This window comes from Triticum aestivum, chromosome 4B, assembly GCF_018294505.1.
Source record: "Triticum aestivum cultivar Chinese Spring chromosome 4B, IWGSC CS RefSeq v2.1, whole genome shotgun sequence".
Lineage (NCBI taxonomy): Eukaryota > Viridiplantae > Streptophyta > Magnoliopsida > Poales > Poaceae > Triticum > Triticum aestivum.
Window position 1 is genome coordinate 412,969,423 of NC_057804.1, and position 24,154 is coordinate 412,993,576.

General features: G+C 49.2%; 2 protein-coding genes and 1 pseudogene across 2 annotated transcripts; 2 read left to right on the forward strand and 1 right to left on the reverse strand.

Moving 5' to 3' along the window:
* Positions 1-3,102: 3,102 nt before the first annotated feature.
* Positions 3,103-11,774, forward strand: LOC123094910 (gamma-interferon-responsive lysosomal thiol protein-like; annotated as a pseudogene).
* Positions 11,775-14,472: 2,698 nt separating this feature from the next.
* Positions 14,473-15,911, forward strand: LOC123094911 (gamma-interferon-responsive lysosomal thiol protein). Its single transcript, XM_044516781.1, has 5 exons — positions 14,473-14,828; positions 14,978-15,043; positions 15,132-15,272; positions 15,380-15,472; positions 15,572-15,911. Exons 1-5 carry the CDS (start codon positions 14,559-14,561, stop codon positions 15,776-15,778), a joined length of 777 nt encoding a protein of 258 aa, XP_044372716.1. The 5' UTR covers positions 14,473-14,558; the 3' UTR covers positions 15,779-15,911.
* A 1,599-nt stretch (positions 15,912-17,510) lies between these two features.
* Positions 17,511-19,936, reverse strand: LOC123092430 (RING-H2 finger protein ATL13). Its single transcript, XM_044514208.1, has one exon. The coding sequence runs from the start codon at positions 19,315-19,317 to the stop codon at positions 18,040-18,042; it is 1,278 nt and encodes a 425-aa protein (XP_044370143.1). The 5' UTR covers positions 19,318-19,936; the 3' UTR covers positions 17,511-18,039.
* Between the last annotated feature and the right edge of the window lie 4,218 nt (positions 19,937-24,154).

A 24,154-nucleotide genomic window follows, 5' to 3' on the forward strand; every position in this document is an offset into this window, starting at 1 on the left:
AAGTTTTCGGCTTATGAAATGGTTACAAATTAACTACAAGCCACCTCCTTTGAGGTTTTGTTTTTTCTAGCTTTTAGAAACGCCACTACCAATCCTCCATCGGTCATTTGCCATCTTGATGTTATGAAGAAAATGTTTGTTTCTGCCTTGTACGAAGATCCATTGAATATATATTTTTTCCCGCAAAGAAAAACAGGAAATAAATTTGTAGTGCAACGCAACATGCTTGGTTGCCTTGTCTTAATTACTCTAGAGCTAAGACGAGTGTTATCCCTCATTATCTCTATGAAGTAGTACTAATGCTATGCTAACACGCTACAACGAGCCGGCAAAGAATCATGGTTTGCGATTCTAAAAATGGAAGATAAAACATAGTGCCAGTCAGCAATTGCCGCATATGTCTTGGTTGATGGGCAAAACACAAGTTTGGGCTCCACCACCAACCATGCTTCCGTAGAATTCTCTTGAAGTTTTCGGCTTATGGAATGGTTACAAATTAACTGCAAGCCACCTCCTTTGAGTTTTTTTTGCGAGCGACTCCGGAGGCCCCAACCCTAGATCGAGCGAGCAGCCGTTTCCCCCCTCCCTCCCCCGGCCGCTGCTGCCGCCGGTGCCGGCGGTGGCGGCCATGCCCGGCTGCCAAAGGCGGCGGGCGAGGACGGCGCGCCTCGACGGTTCCCCTTCGCACGGAGGCGGGTTGTCCCATGGGCGGCGCGGGTGGCGGTGTGGGCAGTGGCGCGGCGTCGCCGGCGCACGGCAGGAGGCGCGGAGGAGCGGCGGACCTGGCGGAGAAGGGCAGCCATGCGCTGGTGGCGGACGGGCTCGGCGGCGTGCTAGAGGCGGCGGCGCGAGCTACATGCCAGGTTGGTGGCGGTGCTTCGATGGATCGGCTAGGCGGGTGCTCCTGGCGAGCAGCAAGCGGCCGGCCACCTGTGGGCCGCGTGGTGAGCGGCGGAGCTCTCCTAGTGGTGCCGGCGTGATGCTGTCCACAGTGGAGCTGGTCAGATCTGGGCGTTTCGGGTCCGATCTGGGCCCTTGGTGCTGGGGTCCTTGCAAGGCCGTCCCTTGGAGTAGGTGATGGCCGTCACGGACGGTCCTGGCCCTGTCTGGAGGTGTGGAGGGGCTGCTGTTCTTCGGCCAGGTCAGGTCAGATCTGGCGCGTCGGATGGCTCCCGGTGGGGTGCTGCGGGAGGCTGGTTCACGGCGGGATGCTTGACGACGCTTCCCTGGATCTGCACGAGGGGTGCAGCGGGAGAGTGGATGTGGGTGGTGCGCTGATTTCGTCGGAGGCGGCGGCGCCGCGAGGCTCGGCTAGGCAGGGCCCTGGTGAGCAGCGGGCGCCCGACCACCTACGTGTGAGGTGCCGGCGGTGATGCCTCGGTGAAGTGGGCGTCGAAGTGTGGTTGATGGTGCGGGTCAGATCCATCTGTGTGGCAGTCCCTAGGTGTGGGTGAAGGCCATCGCGACGGATCTGGTCCCTGCATCGATTGGTGGTTGCTGTGGTTTCTAGTGTGCTGAAGGTGGTGGCTTGAGGCGTGCTTCCTCGGCAGTGATGTGTGGCTCCGACTGCAAGTGGCTGTGGTGTTGGCGGTGAGAGACATCTTTCGGGGCTGGCCGAAATCTTGGAGGCGTGGAAATGTGCAATGCTACGGATGAAAATTCTGTTCGGCCTTGGTCGGACCGGCGTCGATGACACCCGTGAGTGTCATTCCCCGTCCTAGAGGCGTCGCCGAGTGTAGCGCCATTTTCCACGTTGCCTTGTATCGGCAACCATCTCCGGGGCGAAAGCCTTGATTCGTAGGATCAGCACGATGGCGGTGTCTTCTGACGCCGTTTCTCTGTTGGGAGCTTTGTGCTGGGAGATAAGAGGCCCTATGTTGCGTTCCTCTGGCGTGCACCGCTGCTCGGACTGTTCTTCTCTGGCGCTATGTACGGTCGTCGCTGGCTCTACCAAGAAAGCTGGAGTTGCTGTTTTTCGGTGATCACCGGCGTCGGGCGAGACGTGGCGAGGCTTTCGGTTTTGGGTAGGCTCTTGTATGTCGTAGTGTGTAGTCGTGTGTGGTTGTCCTTGTTTGTGTCGGGTGTGGAGTTGTGCTACGCTCGTTGTTCGCAGCGAGAGGTAGATGTGGTTGTATGGCTGTATTTCTCTCCTTCTATAAAGCTAAGGTACGCAATTTGCGTACCCTCGAAAAAAAAGGTTTTGTTTTTTCTAGCTTTTATAGAAACGCCACTACCAATCCTCCATAGATCATTTGCCATCTTGATGTTATGAAGGAAATGTTTGTTTCTGCCTTGTAGGAAGATCCATTGAATATATATTTATTCCTGCAAAAAAAAACACTGAATATATTTGTAGTGCAACGCAACACGCTTGGTTGCCTTGTCTTAATTACTCTAGAGCTAAGACGAGTGTTATCCTTCATTATCTCTATGAAGTAGTATTAATGCTATGCTAACACGCTACAACGAGCCGGCAGAGAATCATGGTTTGCGATTCTAAAAATGAAAGATAAAACATAGTGCCAGTCAACAATTACCGTGTATGTCTTGGTTGATGGGCAGAATACGAGTTTAGGCTCCACCACCAACCATGCTACCGTAGAATTCTCTTGAAGTTTTCGGCTTATGGAATGGTTACAAATTAAAAAATGTAAGCCATCTCCTTTGAGGTTTTGTTTTTTCTAGCTTTTAGAAACGCCAATACCAATCCTCCATCGATCATTTGCCATCTCGATGTTATGAAGGAAATGTTTGGCACCGAGTACAAACTCTTCCAGAAGAAACAAGGTTCACTTTGATTAATAGTGTTGTGGGAACCATTTCTGCCGATTTGGGTCATCGTTTTATAGTGCAGATGGCAGATGCTCGTAAGATAAAATGGTGGGAACCACTCATCAATTGACACCCTTCAGACATGCACAACGTCGCTGCACACTGACAGGCACAGAGAGGATGGTCGTCAGTTTGGCCTTTAAACTACCTCGCTAAACACGTGGCGACCCTAATCGCCTATATAAACCCACCGCTGCCAAGCTCTTTCCTCCATTCATCCAAGCTCCGAGCTCCCGACGGCAACCTTCGCCTCCCTCTACATTGTCCACCATGGCCGCCCGCCTGCACCATTTCCGCCTCCTCGCCGCGCTCCTTCTGTTGATCGGCGCCCCCTCTTCAGCTAGCGCGGCCGGCGACGCCGTCGCGTCAGGGAACGGGAAGGTGCCCGTTGAGATCTACTACGAGTCCCTGTGCCCCCCCTCAGCGCTGTTCGTGACGGACCGCCTCGCCGAAGCCTTGGAAGACCGCCTCCTGGAGGCCGCGGACGTGGCTCTCGTCCCCTACGGCAACGCCGAGGTCGGCAAGGACGGCACGATCACCTGTGAGGTGCGCCATCGTTCACCTATCAATTGTGCTCTCTTCTCCTTCTTCCTTTGGTTATTTATAAGTACGTTCTCGGTTCGTTTCGGGAGATGCTGATATACTAACGTTGGGATGATACTGGCTTGTTGCATGCAGCATGGCCCCGAGGAATGCCTTCTCAACACCGTGGAGGCTTGCGCCATCGACGCATGGCCGGACGTGGTAATTCAGTCAGTTCGCATCTCATCATCGTCTCTCCCTCCTCACAGCTTCTTCACCCCTGTCCTGTCCGGATATGATAGCCAGTAGCTGTTGTTGGTTGCAGAATGTGCATTTCGGTTTCATCAACTGCGTGGAGGGCCTCGTGTTGAACGAAACACAAGGGGAGTGGGAGTCGTGCTTCCACAAACTGGGGCTGAAAGAAGGAAATGGGCAGCCATGTTGGAGTCAGTCTTGGCTGAGATCTGATCTGATGCGGGTCTCCACCCGCCGGCGTCTGACCTTGGCACCGGGGTGGTCTGCGCCGGCGCCTGCTGGATCTGGATCGCGCTTCTCCTGTCTTCGCGCTCAGGATGGCGAAGATGACTCCTCCACAGCCGAGACATCTGAGGCATCTCGTCGGCGCAAGACCGACGAGGAGCTGGCCGCCGAGTTCTGGGCGGATATCGGGTATCCTACTCCGGCCTCTCGAGTTTGAGAGCGACCGTCTTCTCGGCGAGTTTCGGCCCAGACGACCTGCGCTCTGGAGGCTAGCGGCCCCTCGACCTCGCCGGTTTCTCATTCGATGGGGTCACCGGCGGCTGCTCGTCATCTCGTGAGGGCGCCGGCTACATCCAAATCTCTGGTTCGGCCATGGATCGGGCCTCTTCCTCCCCCCAGAATCTCTCCCACCCGAACCCTGGGCGATGCCTTGCCTTTGGCCGGTCTGGCGAGGGCGACGGCGTTCATGCAGCCCGCGACGTCGACCACGCCGTCGTCTGGTGTTTCGCCGGCAGAGTCGGCGCGATTGATGGGCCTGGGCCCACTCCCAGCCTCAGGTACGTCGCATCCTAACTGTTCGTTACGCATGGTTAATCTTAACCGTTGGCTGTCTCATATGTGGAACAGGGACAAGCTTCGATCCAACCCTAGTCTACCTCGTTCTTTCCTGGCCGCCGTTTGCTCGGGGATGGCCCGTGATGCGTCCGCACCGCCAGGCTTCGGGTTGCCTCGACCTGCAGCCGCCGCGCCCAACCCCGCTGACGGTTCCTCGTCGGGCGGCGCCCCTGGCTTCGCGCCGGGGGTGTTCCCTCCCGTCATGCCTTCTTCCTCTTCTACAGGTCCCATGCCGATTCCCCAACAGCCTACAGCGCCGGGGCAGCAGCTACATCACATGTACCAGATGCCGCAGCAGTTTTTTCAGCAGCAGCCGATGTATCATGCGTCGCCGGGGTATATGCAGCAGATGGCACCGGTGTACCAATATCAACCAGCCGGACCTCCATTGCAACAGAACCAAGGCCCCAATGCTGTCCATCCTATGGCTTTTAACGCCGTCCTGGCAAACTCGGCGACCGGAGTCCAGACAGGAACTATCCGTCCTAGGAAACCGAAGGGTGGAAAAGGTAACCGGCCTAAGAACCGTGCCGGAAACGCCCCGTTTATCGCTCCTCCTCCCACTCTTCCTTATCATGTTGTGCAAGGCGCTACGGCCTCGGTCCCGGGGACTAATGTGAATGCTGCTCGTTCTATGGCACCGCCTCAACAGCAACAGGACGCGACTTAGGTTGCACCTGCTCCCGGGGCAAACACGGTTCTGACCAAGTTATGGTGTACTAAGTGTCAGTCGGCAGGACATGTGGCTTCAGATTGTGTAACTCAGCAGTATTGCTTCATCTGCAACAAAGCGAACCACCCGATGACTACTAGGCGGTGCCCAGCTCTCAAGATGCCGAAGCCGACGGCGATGCTTTGTGGCTATGGGACTGAGAGCATGGCCTTCTTTCTGATGCCTGACAACGTTTGCAGGGCAGACCTCGCACCGCAATCCTCACCAACGGCCATCGTTACGATATCGGGAGGCTCTATCTCTTCAAGCATAGTGGAGGCCGAGGTTGCTAAGATCGCTCAATATCAGCAACAATGGACGTGGGAGGCTATTCCGCATGGCCAGAATGCCTTTATCATGTCTTTTCCCAGCGACGAGGTGCTTCTGAGAGTTACTGGTTTCACGGTCTTCATCAAATCGCACAATGTCACTCTGGAGTTCAAGGCTTGTCATTCCGAGGAAATACCGAATCGTTTTGAGCTTCTTCCAGTTTGGGTGCATGTACATGGAGTTCCTCATGCACTCCGGCATTTCTTGGGTCTCTGGGCAGTTGGCTCTGTCATTGGTGCCACCCTTGACGTCGACCTCCTATGCTTGCGCCGTCGAGGTATCATGAGAATTCAGGTTGGAGTGCTAAATCTTGATGCTTTTAAGATGAGCCCTGTTAACTCCCTCACGTCGGACGTGGTTGTTCAGAAGAAGGGCTATGAATTCCGGTACACCCTGGAAGATGATAATTTCCGTGTGGATGCTGACTTTGTGCCTCGTGTGTGGGAACATGGAGATGATATGGATGGGGACAAGGATTTCGATCGAGAGGACACTTCTGGGGCTGTTGATAAGAGCAAGAGGCCGAAAGCGTCTTCGGCGTCCGCCAATGCGGCGGCATCCTCTTCCTCGGGAGGTGTGGTTCCAATGCAAACCACTGCTTCCGTGCCCGCTTATGCCAGCACTCCTCCATGCTTGACATCGCGACGTTCGTTGGGGGAGCCTCCGGCGGCTTCGGAGCTTGAGCCGTCCCGCATCCCTTCACCGCCTGCTGGCTTTGCACCGCCACCACCCTCTCAACCGGAGGCTATGCCCATGGCAGCTATTCGGACACGGGAGGATGGGCCAGTGACGCCCTTGGCGCTGGGATCACCGGCGGACGATGCTATCGAGCACCTCACGACACCGACATCAGCTTCTTCCCGCTCTTCAGGTCGTCGGGGTGTCATCTTTTCACCGGCGGTGCGTGCAGATCATGAGTCGGTGTTGGCGACGCTTCGGGTGATGTCTTCAGTACCGCCGTCGCAGGTTGAGCAGGCTGCTCCTTCGATCGCTGCCCCGGAGAGTGAGCTGCAGCCTTCACGGTCCCCCTCTGCATCGCCGAGGCCGGCGCTGTCTCAAGCGTCGCCACCGGGGGACGAGGAGGCTGCTCTTGCCGCCCCTGTTTTGGAGGGCCATCTGCTCTGTTCTTCGATTACCGCTGTGTTGCCGGAGCCGTCTACTCCTCCCTTCCGGACCTCTGCGATGCGGGCTGCTTCGGAGCTGTCTTCAACGCCTAGACGTAGCGGCCGCCACGTCGTGGGGGCTGATGGGGCCTCTGCCACCGATGAGGATTCCATGCAGAGGGCCATGCGTAGAACGGCATCGCGGAATCTCGACTTTGATGGTACGTCTTCATGCAAATCATTTCTATCTTTTGATAAAGCCAAAATGTCTTCAAATATTGCTAGTCTTGGTATATCTTTGGGTAAAAATGATGCAGTAGTTGATTTCTCAGTTAAAGCTCTTAAGCAAATGGAGGTCGACCGGTTTACGGTTGCTCCTAAAACGCTTATCATGGCGGACCCATTAGTTTCAGATGAGGAGGATGAGGAGTCCGATGCCAACCCTGGAGGCAGACTCCTCCCTCATCTAGTTAATGATACTACAGAGGTAGACTTTGAAGACACCATGCGTGATACGATGCTTTATGAGCTCGTTGCATCGGTTCGTAAGAACAAGTCTAACTCTGGCAGTAAAAAGGGGCGCCCTAAGAAGAAGACCAAAGTATCCAAACGTAACAAAGTTTCCCCATGAAAGGAATGTTTTGGAATAGTAGAGGTCTTGGGGACTTGGCTAAGTATAAACATATTTCCGATTGCGTTAGAGATCATGCCCTCGACTTCGTGGCAATATCTAAGTGCAGTAAGCGCGACTTTCTATCGCGTGATTTGGACCATTTTTCATGTGGCAAAGATTACGAATGGCATATCCTGCCGCCTTCAGGGAGGTTCGGAGGTATCCTTTTAGGAATACACTCTACTTACTTGGAACTTCTGTCAACTTCAAAGGGGGAGTATCATATTAAATTCCACCTGAGAAATAAGTCTGATAATTTCATTTGGAATCTGGTTGCCGTATATGGAGCCGCTCAAGATGAATTTAAAGCGGCCTTCCTAAAAGAACTTGTCAACACCTGCAGAGAAAATCCTCACCCCATGTTACTTGGAGGGGACTTCAATATTCTGCGGTATAGGCAGGATAAAAACAATGACAGGTTCGACACTCGATGGCCCTTTCTTTTTAATGTGGTCATTGACAGTCTTGATCTGCGGGAACTCTCCCTCTCGGGGCGTCAATTTACCTGGGCCAACAATAGATCTACCCCGACTTTCGAAAAACTCGATCGGGTCCTAGTCACTACAGACTGGGAATTTAAATATCCATTAGCATCAGTAAGAGCTTTGGAGAGAATTGAGGCCTTATCGGACCATGCTCCTTTGCTCACTGATTTTGGCCAACCTGCTACCACGTCGAGCCGCCATCAGTTTAAATTTGAACTGGGGTGGCTCACTAGAGAGGGCTTCCCGGATTTGGTTAAAAAGGTGTGGTTACGCCCAACACGGGGCGATACACCGATTCAGCGTTGGAACAATCGCATTAGGGTGTTGCGCCAATTCCTCCGTGGCTGGGCTAAACATACCGCCGGGATTTATAAGAAAGAGAAGTTGCGACTATCCGTCTTGATAGACTCCTTAGATAAAACCGCGGAGGTGAGGCTTTTATCTGCGGACGAGATTGAACAAAAAAGTCATCTCAATGAGCAGCTAGCCCATCTCTTACGCGAAGAGGAGATCAAATGGTACCAACGGTGCAAGACTGACTCGCTGGTACTTGGGGATGATAACACGAAGTACTTCCAAATGTTAGCCAATGGTAGACATAGAAAGAAACGAATTTTCACCCTGGATCAGGATGAGGGCCGCATTGAGGGGGACGGTCCGCTCAAGGACTTTATTACAAAATACTATAAAGACTTGTTTGGTCCGTCCTCGGAAACTACGCTGGAGTTGGATGAGTCTCTTTGTCATGACATTCAGCAAGTTTCGGCTGCGGAAAATGAATTCCTAACCTCTACATTCACCGAGGAGGAAATTCGGACTGCGGTTTTCCAAATGGATCATAACAAATCTCCGGGACCGGATGGTTTTCTGGCGGAGTTTTATCAATTTTTTTGGGATATGTTAAAGTCTGATCTAGTTCAATTGTTTAATGAACTGCATGCTCATAGACTAGACATCTCCAGAATAAATTTTGGTGAAATTATTCTTTTACCAAAGACAAAGGATGCCAATCGGATTCAACAGTATAGACCGATTTGCTTATTAAACGTGAGCTTTAAGATTTTCACCAAGGTCGCGACCAACCGTCTGAATGGGGTCGCAGACCATGTAGTGAAACCTTCTCAGACGGCTTTCATGCAAGGACGGAACATCTTAGACGGTGTTGCTGTTCTCCATGAAACAGTTCATGAGCTTCACCGTAAAAGTTGAACGGTGTCATCTTTAAGATTGACTTCGAGAAAGCTTATGATAAGGTGAAGTGGCCTTTTTTGCTCCAAACTCTTCGCATGAAAGGGTTTTCTGACACTTGGTGCCGATGGGTTGAGAGTTTTGTGTCTGGAGGTAGTGTGGCTATCAAGGTCAACGATGACATAGGCAATTATTTCCAGACTAGGAAGGGGCTTCGTCAAGGCGACCCCGCATCTCCTATCCTTTTCAACATCGTGGCTGATATGCTAGTTACTCTCATCGAGAGGGCCAAACTAGCTGGACTAATCACCGGGGTCATTCCTCATCTAGTAGAAGGAGGCCTCTCAATTTTGCAGTACGCGGACGACACAATTCTGTTTTTGGATCACGACCTTGAAAAGGCCAGAAACCTGAAATTGGTATTATGTGCTTTTGAGGAGCTCTCGGGCCTGAAGATAAACTTTCGTAAGAGTGAACTATTCTGTTTTGGCGAAGCCGCAGAAAATTCACAAGATTATGCAGAGATATTTGGATGCCATTTAGGCCATTTTCCGATTAGATATCTAGGTATTCCTATTCATTATCGGCGTTTGACAATCGCTGAATGGAAACATGTTGAAGAAAGACTGGAGAAACGGTTGGCGAGCTGGAAGGCCAAACTCCTGTCCTATGGGGGCCGACTAGTTCTTATCAACTCGGTACTTACCAACATGGTTCTTTATATGCTATCTTTTTTTCATCTGCCAAAAGGTGTTCTCCAACGCCTTGATTATTTTAGATCAAGGTTTTTTTGGCAGAGTGAAAATGAAAAAAAAGAAATATCGCTTGGCTAGGTGGAATATTATATGTCGGCCCAAAAGTCAAGGGGGACTCGGAATCCAGGATCTTGAGATCAAAAACATTTCATTGCTCAGCAAATGGGTATACAAATTACTCACTGAGGATGGTGTTTGGCAGGAGATCATTCGTAATAAATACGTTGGGTCCAAAGCAATCTCCCAGGTTTACTGGAAACCAGGCGACTCTCATTTTTGGAGTGGGGTTATGAAAGCTAAGGAATTCTTCTTCCAATTTGGCACCTTCTCTGTCAGGGATGGCTCCCAGATTCGATTCTGGGAAGACACCTGGCTAGGGACTACTCCTCTAAATGTGCAATACCCAAGCTTATATCGAATAGTTAGACATAAGTTTGTCACGATCAAGCAGGTATTGGGACAAGTAAACCCGGATATTTCTTTTCGCAGAACGATTTCTGGACCTCGTTTGAATGCATGGAACGATCTGCTGACTCGTTTGGAAGCTGTCCAACTGTCGGCTGAATCGGACATCTTTAAATGGAACCTGCATCTGAACGGAAGATTTTCGGTTAAATCCATGTACGATGCACTGGTTCATAACGAGGTTCCATCTGATAATAGAAAATTGTGGAAGCTTAAGATTCCTCTAAGAGTGAAGATTTTCCTTTGGTTTCTCAACAAAGGAGTTATCTTAACTAGGGATAATTTAGCTCGACGAAACTGGCAAGGCAGCAAAAAATGTGTTTTTTGCAATCATAATGAATCCATTAAACACCTATTTTTTGATTGCAAATTCGCTAGATCGGTATGGGCAATAGTCCAAATTGCTTCGAATCTATACCCTCCATGCAGCGTACGGAATATGTTCGGGAATTGGCTGAGGGGAATAGATAAACAATTTTCTAAGCACATTCTTGCGGGGGCGGCTGCCTTATGTTGGGCGTTGTGGCTAACCAGGAATGATATTGTTTTTAATCATAAAAGTGTTTCATCTCCTATGCAGGTAATTCATATATGCTCGTGATGGCTCCGTATGTGGTCTATCCTGCAGAGGCCGGAGGACAGAGACTTATTTATGATGGCTTCTACCCGGTTGGAGTGCTCGGCCAGGGACATTTTCTACCCCTATGGATGGCGGTGTGACCTTCGGATAGGCCCGGCATCACCTTAGGCCTCTTTTATCTTTTTTTCGCTACTGCTGGCGTTCCGCCTTTTTGTTTTGTTTTTTGGGATCTGATACTTTGGCTGTGTGCATCTAGATATGCAGAGGCCGGGTTATTTTTGATGCGGTTGTATCAACTCGATAGTTCAATTCAATGAAAAGCCCTTTATCGAAAACAAACTGGGGCTCGACCCCAAGGCTGTCACGGAGTGCTACAAGAGTGAGCACGGCCACAAGGTCCGTTCTGTTCCTATGAAGTTGCGTTGTATTGTACTACTAGTATCAATCACATATTAGTAATACTGTAGTACGTACTCTACATTTTATAGTTGCATTGCTAACCAGAGTGTTGTTTGCTCCATCCAGCTTTCACTCAAGTATGGGAAACAGACTGGTGCGCTTGTGCCTCCGCTCAGCGGGTCCCACAGGTGGTGGTAGATGGCAAGCCGCGGGTAAGCGACACCCACTCTTCCTTCCCACGAGTTTTAGATCCAGTTTTGTTTATCATGTCTGAATTTCACCATGTATGCACATGCCACTTCTTGAATTATGAAGAGCTCGTTTGTTATAGGACGACGGGGACTTCGTATCTTACGTCTGCAAGGCATACAAGGGACGTCCTCCCAAGATTTGCCAGGAGCCGGACCGTCACTATCCGACCGTGGTGGAGGCAGGCAACGGTGTCAGCTACAACTCCGGCGGTTTCGAGCTCGACGATGGCGTTGTGGACGAGATTGAGGTGCCGCGGGCTGATGACAACTGATAAATTATCATGTTTGCCTTTCGGGGCTAATATACATACGTCGATATACGTGAATATAGGGCAGTTTCACTGTTCTGTTCAGGTTAATTATGGAGATGTACATCACCCGATAATAAAGTGGGCTATGGTGATGTCAATTACTGTACAAGTTAATATGGAGAGCATTGGCAGTTTTATCTTTCTGTTCATGTTAATACGTACGGAGGTGCACAGACAGTGGTGGACCTACGATCTTAGCAGTGGGGCCTGGCGTGGTTTACATATACAATACATACACTGTACAACATAACTTCCATACACCAGTTCAAATTTTCTGAAAGTAACACTATAATTATTTTTTCGTAAAGAGGGGAACGCCCTTGGAAGTAACATGTCTAAACCTCATCATAATTCCAATAAATAGTTCTAAAGTAGTAATGATTTATTAGATGATTGCAGCTGGAATTCAAGTCGAGTTGAACCAGCTCGGCTCAGACTAGTTAGAGGTGGTTAAGATAACACATTAGCTTGGCTCGACTAACATAACAAGCTCAATATCATCCTGCTCAACTTGTGTAACCCTCGAGCTAGCTCGTTTAACTCGTTATAAACGTAAAGAACAAAATATACGTATTATGTATACAATTAATCTACAAAAATGTATCTACAAACATAGTTTTCTTTTCACAGATCACAACAATTTACAAATTTTACACTAAAGGGACACTTGGTGCACTCCACAAATTATAACAATCAACAACAATATTATTACTCATCTCGCGCCCTTTCTGTTTAATGAGCTTAATGAGCAAAACGAGTAACAATAGCTCATCTCATTAAACTCATTCTGTTAAAGAGCTCAGATTAGAACTCAACTTGGCTTGTTAGTCACCGAGTTCAAGTCGACTCGAGTCGAGTAACAAGTTGCTCGTTTACCTCATGAATTTTGAATTTAAATTCCAACCCTATAGATGATTTATGTTAAATATATAGTATGAATTATTTTGCTTTTAAGAGGGGGTAATCACTGTGCAACCCTAATCACCCCCTCTGCAGTATCCAACGTACGCTATGGTGATGGGCTTCAAAATCACGTCCGTCTATGGTCCCACCAAGTCCGCTTGCAAAGATGCCTTCTTTGCCAAGATGATCAGCCACAAGCCCTTGCCGGGTGTGGCGTGACTAGCCTCTGGGGACTTCAATGAGATTTATCGTGCTTGGGACAAGAACAAGCGGAATGTTAAAATTAGTAGGATTAACCGCTGCCGAGCCACCTTGCGCTGCCGAGCCACCTTGCAGTCTTGCGAGCTCAAGGAGATTCGTTTTCAGAATAGGCATTTCACGTGGAGCAATGAGAGGGCTGACCCAACCTTATGCAAGCTTCGACTCTTTTTGCAATGCCGAGTGGGACACAACCTTCAACACCCATGTGTTGCACACTTTGTCTTCTTCCCTCTCCGACCATTGCCCTCTTCTGCTTGACGATGACAAGGGGCCTAGGAGACCGCGATCCTTCAAGTTTGAGAATTTTTGGGTTTCTTTGCCTTGATTTCATGAGGTCGTCCAAAAGGCGTGGAGTGAACATGTGCCCCACACGGAGCCATATCCTATCTTGCATCATAAGCACAAGAAAACAGTGCTTCGTTCACCGAGTGGAGTAAAAACCTTTTCTCCAAGGCCAAGATCCATTTTGATGCGACCCTTCTTGTGATACTTCGACTCGACATTGCGCATGAAGTGTGCTTCCTCTCCCCTCAGGAGCTTGATCTCCACGCTGGGCTCACGCAGAGGGTGATTAGTTTGGTCGTGCTTCAAAGGGCTAGAAAGAGCCAATGTGCTAGGATTGCAAATCTTAAAGATGGTGACACCCACATGAACTTTTGCACCGCCACATCAATGCTCGAAGAAGGAAAAACAACATCCACCAGTTCAATCATGCAGACGGATGGGTAACCGAGCATGGGGAAAAACAGAAGATTATACATGACCACTTCTTCAAGGTCATGGAGAAAGGGGACAAGAGCAACTTTGACGTTAATTGGGATGAGCTCAACTTACAACCACTTGACTTGCATTTCATGCAAGTCTTTGATGTTGCTATCACCGGGCAGAGGAGGTTTGGGAGGCTATTAAGAAGATGCCTAGTGACAAGGCTTTCGGTCCGGACGGATTCCCATACGTTTTTTTTCAAGAAGTGCTGGGGAGTCATTAAGCATGATGGATGAGCCAAATCTTTTGCTTCCGTTCGTACGAAAATTACCCGATTTGGTTTTCAGTTACATGAAAAAACACTATTCATCATATAACAGCGAGATCATTTACATATTCTGATGAAATGGCCAACAAAAAACATGGTTTTGTGACTCTAAAAAAAGGAAAGATAAGATGACATGGCCAGCAGTTGCCGCCTATATTCCTCCGAGAGTCCGGGTTGAGTAATGGCTTGGTTTATGTGCACAACACAAGTTTAGGCTCCACTACCAGCCGTGCTACCGTAGAATTCTCTTGCAGTTTCCATCTTACGGAATGGTTTACTAATTAATTGCAAGCCACTTCCTTTGAGGTTTTGTATTTTGCTAGCTTCTAGAAGTAGAAACGCCACTACTGGCAATCCTCTAGCGGTCATTTGCCTACTGGTTTACGCGATCCCGTTCTGAAAGGAAATGTTCGCATTGAGTTCTTGCCTAGAGTGGCAAACTTCTTCCAATAGAAACAAGGTTCATTAGATTGTGTAGAACATGGAGTGGAGTAATTGTAGTTTGACCTTTAAACCACCTCGCTGGCCACCAGCCTCACGCTAATCGCCAATATAAACCCCCCATTGCCAAGCTCCTCCACTTCATCAAGGCTCGGAGCTCCCGACGGCGACTTTCGCCTTGCACCCTCTGCCCATTGATCAACCGGAGGAGCGAAAACCATGGCCGCCCGCCTGCTGCACCATTTCCTCCTCCTCGCCGCGCTCCTCCTGCTGATCGGCGGCGCCTCCTCAGCGGGCGACGTCGTCGCGGCGGGAAACGGGAAGGTGCGCATGGAGCTCTACTACGAGTCTCTGTGCTCCGACTCATTTCAGTTCATGGTGGACAGCCTCGCCAGAGTCTTCAAGGACGGGCTCCTCGACGCCGCGGACCTCACCCTGGTTCCCTACGGCAACGCCAAGGTCGACGCGCACGGCGCCATCACATGTCAGGTGCGCCATCGCCGCACTATAGTGCTAGATCTTTTTGGGTTCTGGGTTTCTGAGGTGTGAATTAGCACTGTCTAATTACCGACTGTTTGGCGGTGCATGGTGCTGATACTCATAAAAACGTTGTTGGGATACTGGCTTGTTGCATGCAGCATGGCCCCGATGAATGCCTTCTCAACACCGTGGAGGCTTGCGCCATCGACGCCTGGCCGGATGTGGTAATTCATTCGCGTCTCATCCATCATCGTCTCTCCTCACAGCTTCATGCCGGATATGATGCTGATAGCTAGCTGTTGCTGGTTGCAGAAAGTGCATTTCGGTTTCATCAACTGCGTGGAGGAGCTGGCGATGGAGTACAAGCACCAGGAGTGGCAGTCGTGCTTCCAGAAGCAAGGGCTTAACCCCAAGCCTGTCATGGAGTGCTACAAGAGTGAGCATGGCCACAAGGTCCGGTACTAATCCTATGCCGCTGCGTTGTGGTATCAGTCGCATACTACATTTTATGGCTAGATAATAACTAACCATAGTGTTGGCACTTTGTTTGCTCCTTCCAGCTTTCGCTCAAGTACGGGAGACAGACAGACGCGCTCCTGCCTCGGCACACGTCCGTTCCGTGGGTGGTGGTTGATAGCAAGCCGCTGTACGACGTGAGCAACAGCCACTCTTCTCAAGTTTTAAATCAAGTTTTAAATCCAGTTTACGCACATGTAGTACTTGTTAAATAGTGACGAGATCGTTCGTTTCAGAACTTCGGGGACTTCGTAGCCTACATCTGCAAGGCGTACAAGGGACGTCCTCCAAAGATTTGCCAACACAAACAGCCGGGCCGTGGCTATCCAACCGCACGACAGGCGGCGGAGGCAGGCAACCGTGTCGGCTACAACTCCGGCGATTTCGTGCTCAATGATGGCGTCGACGACAGGACTAAGAGGGCGCGGGCTAATGACAATTGATAACTTATATGCTTCCGTTCGGGTCCCAATCATACCCATATACGTCAACATAGGACAGTTTCATCCTTCTGTCCGGATTAACTAAGGAAATGTATTCCACTCCATAATAAAGCGAGTTACGGTAATGCTGGTACCTAACCTGTTTTTTCTTCGGAGGGAAAGCCATTTGCCGCAGAAAATGCTAAATGGAGGACGAGCTCCATGGAGCTCGTTTAAAATAATATACAATATAGTAATAATAATAATAATAATAATAATAATAATAATAATAATAATAATAATAATCATCAAAAAGCACATTTTGAAGTTTAATAATAATAATAAATAATCACACTTTGAAGTTCTATTCTTTTTTGAAAAAGTCACACACCTTCATACAAATGTGTGTGAAATTTGAAGATGACATACATTATGGTGAGAGCTACACTAAAAAGACAAAATTGTGATTTTGAAATGGTGGCCAGTACACACACGGTTCACTATTAAAAATGCATGAATTTGTCTTTTTTGTGTATCTCTATCATAATGTATTTCATCTTTAGAATTTATACACATGTAGAATATATCCATATGAAGTGTAGAATGTGTTTTACATATTTCTCTAACTTCAAAATGCGATTTTTCTTTAAAAAAAATTTAGCTCGATGGAGCTCGTCCTCCAAAATTCCCTACTCATTTGGCGCACTTTATTATCATCTCACTGCTCTTTGAACCTCTGTTGTGTTTTCTTTCTTCTCCATTCGACTTCTCCTTTTTATGGTAGTCTTTTATCACGCCAATTAACATGATTTTTACACCTTATCCTTGGGATTCTTCTCTTGTGCCTCAAAATAATCCCGCAGCTAAAATCCTGGTGAAAACAAATAAAAGGCTGCGGGAATGCGATAAAATCCACGAAAATCCTAATACTAAGGTACAAAATAAAATGTAAAACATGACGCAAAAATTGGACTCGTCAACAGGCCCATGTAGTCTCTCTTTCACTGGTTTTGGGAAGATTCCAAAAGCTTTAGCCTTGTTTCTTTTCTTTTTGGTATTTTCTTTCTTTTTTTCATTTTGTTTTATTTTCTCCTTTTATTTTTTAATTCGTGATAATTCTTAAATGTCTGAGTATTGTCATTTTTTGTGAATATTTTTTAAATTGATGAACCCTTCATGCACATTTTTTAAATTTGTGGATATTTTGGAATACATAAATATTTTTTAAACTATGGGGATTTTTTAAAATTCATTCACATTTTGTAGGATTGTTGAACTTCATGAGATTCATATTTAATTAAAAAAACCCTTTTCAGGGGTTCATAAAAAAGCATCTGAAAATACAGAAAAGTTTTTCTTTCGAAATGAGGCAAAAGATTTTCCATGTCATTAATTAAGAAGAGAGTTTGGTTACAGACACCGCCTTAGCGGTACAACATAAGAGACTACTCTCTCCGCATCATATTACTCAAATGCTTGGCAGCCGTCAGGAAAATAGAGAAAAGTAGGTTGAAAACCTGATCGTGGGAAGGGAGGTGCTAAATGGGCAGCGCCCATCGCGTGTTTTAGCGCCAATTCGGCACTGAAGCTCCCCAAAAATACAGATATTTACTCGTTTCGGGTTGGAGAAGTTATTACTATGGAGGACGAGACATTAAAGCGTCGACCAACCAAAAAAAGTCCACCAGCCAACCGTCTCTGGCATTCAAGGCCGCAATTATGCGAGTGTTCTTCGATTGAAGTAGGCGAGGAGGATTCAATGTGATGCAGGAAAGTAGGTACTAGCCAGCAGCACAAGTGGGATGGCCACCCCACGCATTATTATTATTATGAAAGAAATTTGCTTTTCAAAATCCGGCAGCTCTTGCGCGTCCGGATCCAGGGTAGAGCCCAGCCATGAATGAAAAACTAAGGAGTTGAATGCGTAATTGAGATGGCTGACATTCTAAATTGCCGCACTCTGAATGTTGTTTTTTGCAAGCATGTTTGCTCTCTCAACCTTGAAATTCATAACGCGGGATATCGGTGCAGGCCGGCACCTTTGATCGGAGAAAACCTAGTCGAAGCAATGCACATTAACACACGATAGTGAAAGGAACGCTCTGCGGATGCAGAGACATCTCAAAAACTCTGAGCTGTAAAACCATTAACCCTGCATTCCACCCACGCAAAATGGTTCAAATCTCACGGATCGAACAGAAAAAGAGCAAACCAGCGCGCTGATAATCTGGATCCATCCCAGCTCGGAGCAGGGGAGCAAAGAACTCTGCGACCTTCTCTTCTCACTGGTGGCCTCTGATCCACAGCAGCGTCCGCCTCGCGAACGAAGGCGCCTCGTCCGCCCTCGACCTCAGCCCGCCGGCGGCCGTGCCGGATTCCACGTCCCAATCCACGACGCTGCCGCTCCCGCTCTTGTCCCACGCCGACACGTTGTACTCGGACTCGGTGACGGGGCTCACCACGTCCGCCCGCCGCTTCGGCGCCCCGATGTCGCTCGCCGCGCGCTGGAGCGCCGAGGGCAGCCGGAACGACGACGCGCGGCGCGACGACGAGCCTGACGGGGCCGCGCTGCCGTCCTTCCTCCGCAGCCCACCCCGCATCCATATCTTGGAGATGGAAAAGCTCTCTTTCTTGTCCATCGTGGGCTTCGACAGCATGGCCGCCGGCGGCTTCACGGATACACGGAGCAGGGAGCTCTGGTCCATGACGTACTCATAGGTCCCCATGGAGTAGCACCGCCTCACATCTTGGTCGGGGTTGGAGCTGCATCCCGCGCCTCCTTCCGTCGCCTGGCTCCTGAACTTGCCGAGCTTCACGGGGACGACTACCTCGTCCTTCTCCTTGACATCTGAGTGCGTCTGACTTTCACATCCTTCGTCTTGCTCCATGACCAGGCTGAGGTGAGCAGGGGGCGGCCGGTCGACGCGGCCGGAGACGGAGCCCTCCGAGCCAGACTCGAGCACAAACACCAGCGAGCTGCAGCCCCCGCCGCACGGCGAGAAGTCGGCCAGGAGGCTGCAGCGGCAGAGCGGGCACGTAGAGTGCGATAGAAGCCACGTGTCGATGCATTCGACGTGGAAGGCGTGGCTGCACTTGGGGAGCAGGCGGAGGCGGTCGTCGTCGGCGAACTCACACAAGCAGACCGCACAATCGAAGGGGTCCTTCCCTCCAGCGCCCACGACCGCGCCGTAGAGAAATACCGGCAGCGCGTCGATGAAAGACTGGTCGACGCCGGCGTCATGGAGATGGAACAGCTGCTGAAGCTGCCCGTGGAAGGCGGTCGCGTTCGCGGCGCTGCTCCCGGCGTCGCCAGGGTCACGCGGCGTCGGGCGGAACAACAACCAGACGAGCAAGTGGAGGAGGCCGGAGACAAAGAAGATCACGGCCAAGATCAAGACGATGAGAAGGATCTTGGGGCTGATCCTGCTCTGAAAGCCTGCATCGACGGTCGCCGGAGGCGGCGGCGACAGCAGCGGCAGTAATGGCGGCAGTGGGGGTGGCAGGTAGGGGAGCGGGAGCTGCAGGGGCGACAGGGCTGCGTAGTTGATGGCAGCATGCATGGTGTGGTGGCTCACGGCTCCCGCCGGACCCGATCTAAAGACAAGGTGGAAGAAGAGAATGCGGGGTGCTTAGGATCACCAGTCACCAATGGCGGTGTCGTGAGGGATCACAAGTCACAACATGTGGCTTCGTGTACCGTCTCCTATACTTCTTGAGACGGCAATGGAGCTCAAGGAGCTCATCCTTGTCCTTGTGAAGCTTTTGTTTGAATCTTTGAGAAGGGAGGATGGAACAGAGAAACAGAGGAGGGACTTAATTGGGCACAGCAAAAACGAGTAGGTGTGTGTTTGGAGAGAGAGCGATTGGGGCAGGACTGATCCTTGATGTGGGGAGGAAATGGAGGGGGGTGGCCAAGAACGAAGAGAACACATCCAACGCATCACATGCGCACGAACCAATCAGTGGTTGGCTAGTCAGGAGAAGAGTGGTATCCCCATCCCATCAGGCCTTGTTCGGTTTCACTGGGTTTCAAGGGGTTTGGAGCACATTGGCAGGGATTAAATCCCCAGCAAGTCAAAATCCACATCAGACCCCTCCAATCCTCTCCAATCCTCTTGTGGTGGGGATTAACCGAACAATGCCTCAGGGTTTAAATCATGGTGCATGCATTTTTTCTTGATTTATTTTAGTATTTTCGACGATGCACGTTCAATGGGAGGAGACATTCTCGTCGACTACGAGGCATCTATGATGGCTTCGTATATCTCAAGATATGCCGGCTAAATCTCTCGAATGTGCTCTTAGGGGTAGGGTGTGCTTGTTTGTTCATAGGGGTTAGTGTATGAGCGAATTATGAGCGCTTAAATATGGGCTTGCTCCGTCTGGCCGACACCACTCAAACCCAACCCTAATCTAGGGCAGTTATGAAGAGGGACAGACGCGCTCGGGCCTGTCGACCACATCGTACCGACCCACCTTGGCTCACACGGACCGCACATATAACCCCATTCCAGACAAACCCTAGAGGCCTAGACCGCAGTCAAAGCTCACTCCACTCTCGGCCGCCCCCTTTCCGTCTCGTCCTCTCCCCTTCTGATCCATGTCGTGTTCCGACAACAGCGCAACGTCCGCCGAGGACGGAGACTGGGAGTCGTTGTTGCGCGGGGCGGGGCCGGGCGACATGGAGGAGCTCACTGTCTACATCACTTTTACGTCGGTCATGGATTTTGAAAGGGGCGGAGGCGGAAGCTCTGGCTCCGCGCCGTTCCCGCCGCCCGGTGACGCAGTGCGCACAACGCTCCCGGCATGTCTCACCATGCAGCTCCGGGCTCTCCACGCCCCTCCCAGTCCACCGTACCATGTGCCCCTCTCTGCCTTCTCTACTGCTCTGGAGGGTGTCCCCGACCATCGCTGGGTCCTCGTGCCTACTGTGTCCTGGATTAGGGGGTCTTTGCCACGCCAGTACGCCGGCTATGGACAAGGCCGAGGACCCACCGAAGATTGATGAATGGCCATGCTCGCCCTTGCCCTCGGCGTAATCAAGATGAAGATCTCCTGAAGGCGCACACTTCAAACGCATTTGAATAGTTGGCATGTTTATTCCTACGTTGTAACCGACCATGTGTAAACCCTAGGTACCCCCAGCGTCTGTATGGTTTAGTATGTAGACACATTCGCAAGGTTTAGAGCTTAGAAAAACTCATACAATCTCGAGGAAGATCAATATGCACTTTGTATCCCATTACAACCAATATATAAGAAGCGGGACTTAGGGTTTACCCCATTAAGAATGAACCTGAGTAAAACATCGTGTCCCTACTCTCCCTGTTACCACAGATCACCAAGCTTGGGAGCCCCTACTTGAGATCTGCAAGTTTTAGCACTAACATTGGTGGCTTCTACTTCTTGAGCTTGCGTTGGTTTTTCCCTTGAAGAGGAAATGGTGATGCAGCGAAGTAGAGATAAGTATTTCCCTCAGTTTGGGAACCAAGGTATCAATCTAGTAGGAGGTACAAGCAAGTCTCCAATCTATGCACCTGCACAAACAATCAAACACTTGCACCCAACGCGATAAAGGGGTTGTCAATCCCTTCACGGTCACTTGCAAGGATGAGATATGATAGAGATAGATATAAAAGACTACTAAAACATAAAACAAAATAAAAGCAAATAGAACTCAACGAGGTATTTTTGGGTTTTTGGTTTATAAATCTGAAAATATATGATGAAAAATAGACCCGGGGGCCATAGGTTTCACTAGATCTCTCTTAAGAAAGCATATCGTGGAAAAACAAATTACTGCTGAGCAATTGATAGAAAAGCGCAAAGTTACACTACAAAAAAATACACTTCCGTGATGATACGTGTTTGTCATAGTAGGTCGCGTTTTTTGTCATGCATGTACATCCATGACGATTTTATGACAGAATCAAGATAGTCATACATGTGCTGTTGTAGAAGTGTTCCATGACATTACCAAAATTATCATCATGGAAGTGTCCACTTCCATGACGATAAATCGCGCGTCATAGAAGTGCTTCCGTCAAGGGTGACCAACACGTGGCATCCACCGTAACGAAACGCCATTAAGCTATCGGGTTGGATTTTGGATCCAATAACCCGTTAATAGCTCCGACCAATGGGGATTTTCCACGTGTAAAATCATCATTGGCTGGAGTAGACACGTGTCAGCTCCGCGTTGTCACATGTGTCACTCATCCAATGGGCGAGACGCGCCTATGATATGTTGAAACGTGGACCGGCCCATCAAGTTTAAATGGGCCGGCCCAACTAAAGGCCCACAAGATTTTGCGGACCATAATGGGCCGGCCCAGCTAAAGGCCCATGAGATTTTGCGGACCATAATGGGTCGGCCCAGCTAAAGGCCCATAAGATTTTGCGGGCCATAATGGGCCGGCCTAGGTAAATGCCCACAAGATTTTTGTGTGCCATAATGGGCCGGCCCAGGTAAAGGCCCACAAGATTCTTGCAGATCATAATGGGCCGGCCCAGCTAAAGGCCCACGAGATTTCGCCGATATTAATGGGCCGACCCAGCTGTAGGCCCACAAGATTTTGAGGACCCTAGTAGGACGGCCCATTAACTGGCTGCCATGTTTTGGACCAAATGCCGTCCCATATTTGATCCAGTCCATTAATGGCCTACCATGTTCCGGGCCTAATAATGGCCCATGTGAGATCCGGCCCGTTAAAATCCTACCACGTTCTGGGCCAAATTACGGCCTAGATCAGGTCCGGCCCTTTAAGAGGCTTTGGGCTAAATTATGGCCCATATCAGATTCGGCCCGTCAACTGGACGCTATGCTTTTGGGACCGCTTGCTAAAAGCCCATTTAGTAATTCGGCCTGATATTAGTTTCTGCCTGTTAAGGGCCCGTTTAACATTTTGGCCCTATATTTATTTCGGCATGTTAAAAGCCTGTCATATAGTTGGGCCTAACTATGGCCCGGTTTGCATCCGGCCTGCTCACAACCGATATCTGATTGGGCCAAACAAGGACCGAGACAATTTTGGCCTGTTAAAAGCCCGTGATTTGATTCGCACAATCATGGGCCGGGGTCCATTTCGGGCTGCTGCCGGCTCGTGAGTTGTTCGGCACGTTTCAGGCCCAACCTACTTCTCAGCCTCCTAAAAGCCCATTGAGTTTTCTTGCGAAAAGATGGCCGGGGGTTACTCAGCCTATTAAAGGCCCGAATCTACTAGTGGGACAGTTTACTTTTGGCCTTTTAACGGACCAAGATGACGGGGCCCATGATGCGGATCATACATCATGATTGCATGACGACCCGATTATGTACCGTAATTTTACGGTTTGGCCGGTTTACTGCGAAGACAGGATATATATACAGTAAAATAACTGCAGCATCGTGAATAAGAAAAAACCTAGACTATACAATAAAGAAATTACGGCATATTACATCCAATGGGCATCAAGTTCGCCACTATGATAATAAAGACAAGCAGACAGCAGATTACATACACTGTGCATCAAAGATCGCCACCCAGTGCAAATAAACATGCCAACAAAATAATATACAAAACTGATAGCACTTCAATAGAGTTCAAGAAAGGTTAGCCCTGCTAGGGAGCTGCAGCGCAAGCAGCTGAGCAAGCTGATGAGACTGCGCTTGTTCAACACTTATATCTTCCTCACTCTGAAAGATAAACAAACAGATAGATGACATGTTTTGCACATAAAAGTATCAGTGCTGACAATTCATCACATTTCTTACTGACGAATAAAGTGACATAGTTTAAAATTGCATTAACACAATATGGTATTGTTCAGGTCAAGACATGGCAGGAAATGACATTGTGAAGGAGTTGGCAGCTTCACGACACCACTGGATTACAGATCAAGAACTCATAAGTATCAATGGTTAGTGTGCTGTCAATTTATCCCATTTCAGATTGGCAAATAAAGAGACGGTTTAAATAATAGTAGAATGATATGACATTGTTCATAGTTAAGACATTACAGAGTATGACATTATGCTGTAGTGGGTAGGTTCACCACACCACTGAATTACGGATGAAGAACAAAAGCATACATGCAGTGCAAAAGAAGATCACTTGCTCTGTGTAGTTTAATTTATATGGTATGAAGAAGGAACTTGGTTGTACAACTGAAACTTTAAATTGAGAAGGACAAACTTTTGTTTATGAACTACATAATAAACTTTAAACATGCAATTTGATGCAAACACCAAAAATAAACAGCTGTTGCAGTCATGCCTAACCAAATATACACAACAAAGTTTGAAGGCTTGAGAAGGACAAACTTACATTATTTGTGAAGACAGGCTCTATAAAGCCCTTGTCCATGCTGATGGGGGGGGGGACAATTCAAGAAGTTTACCACAGAATCTTCTTCATA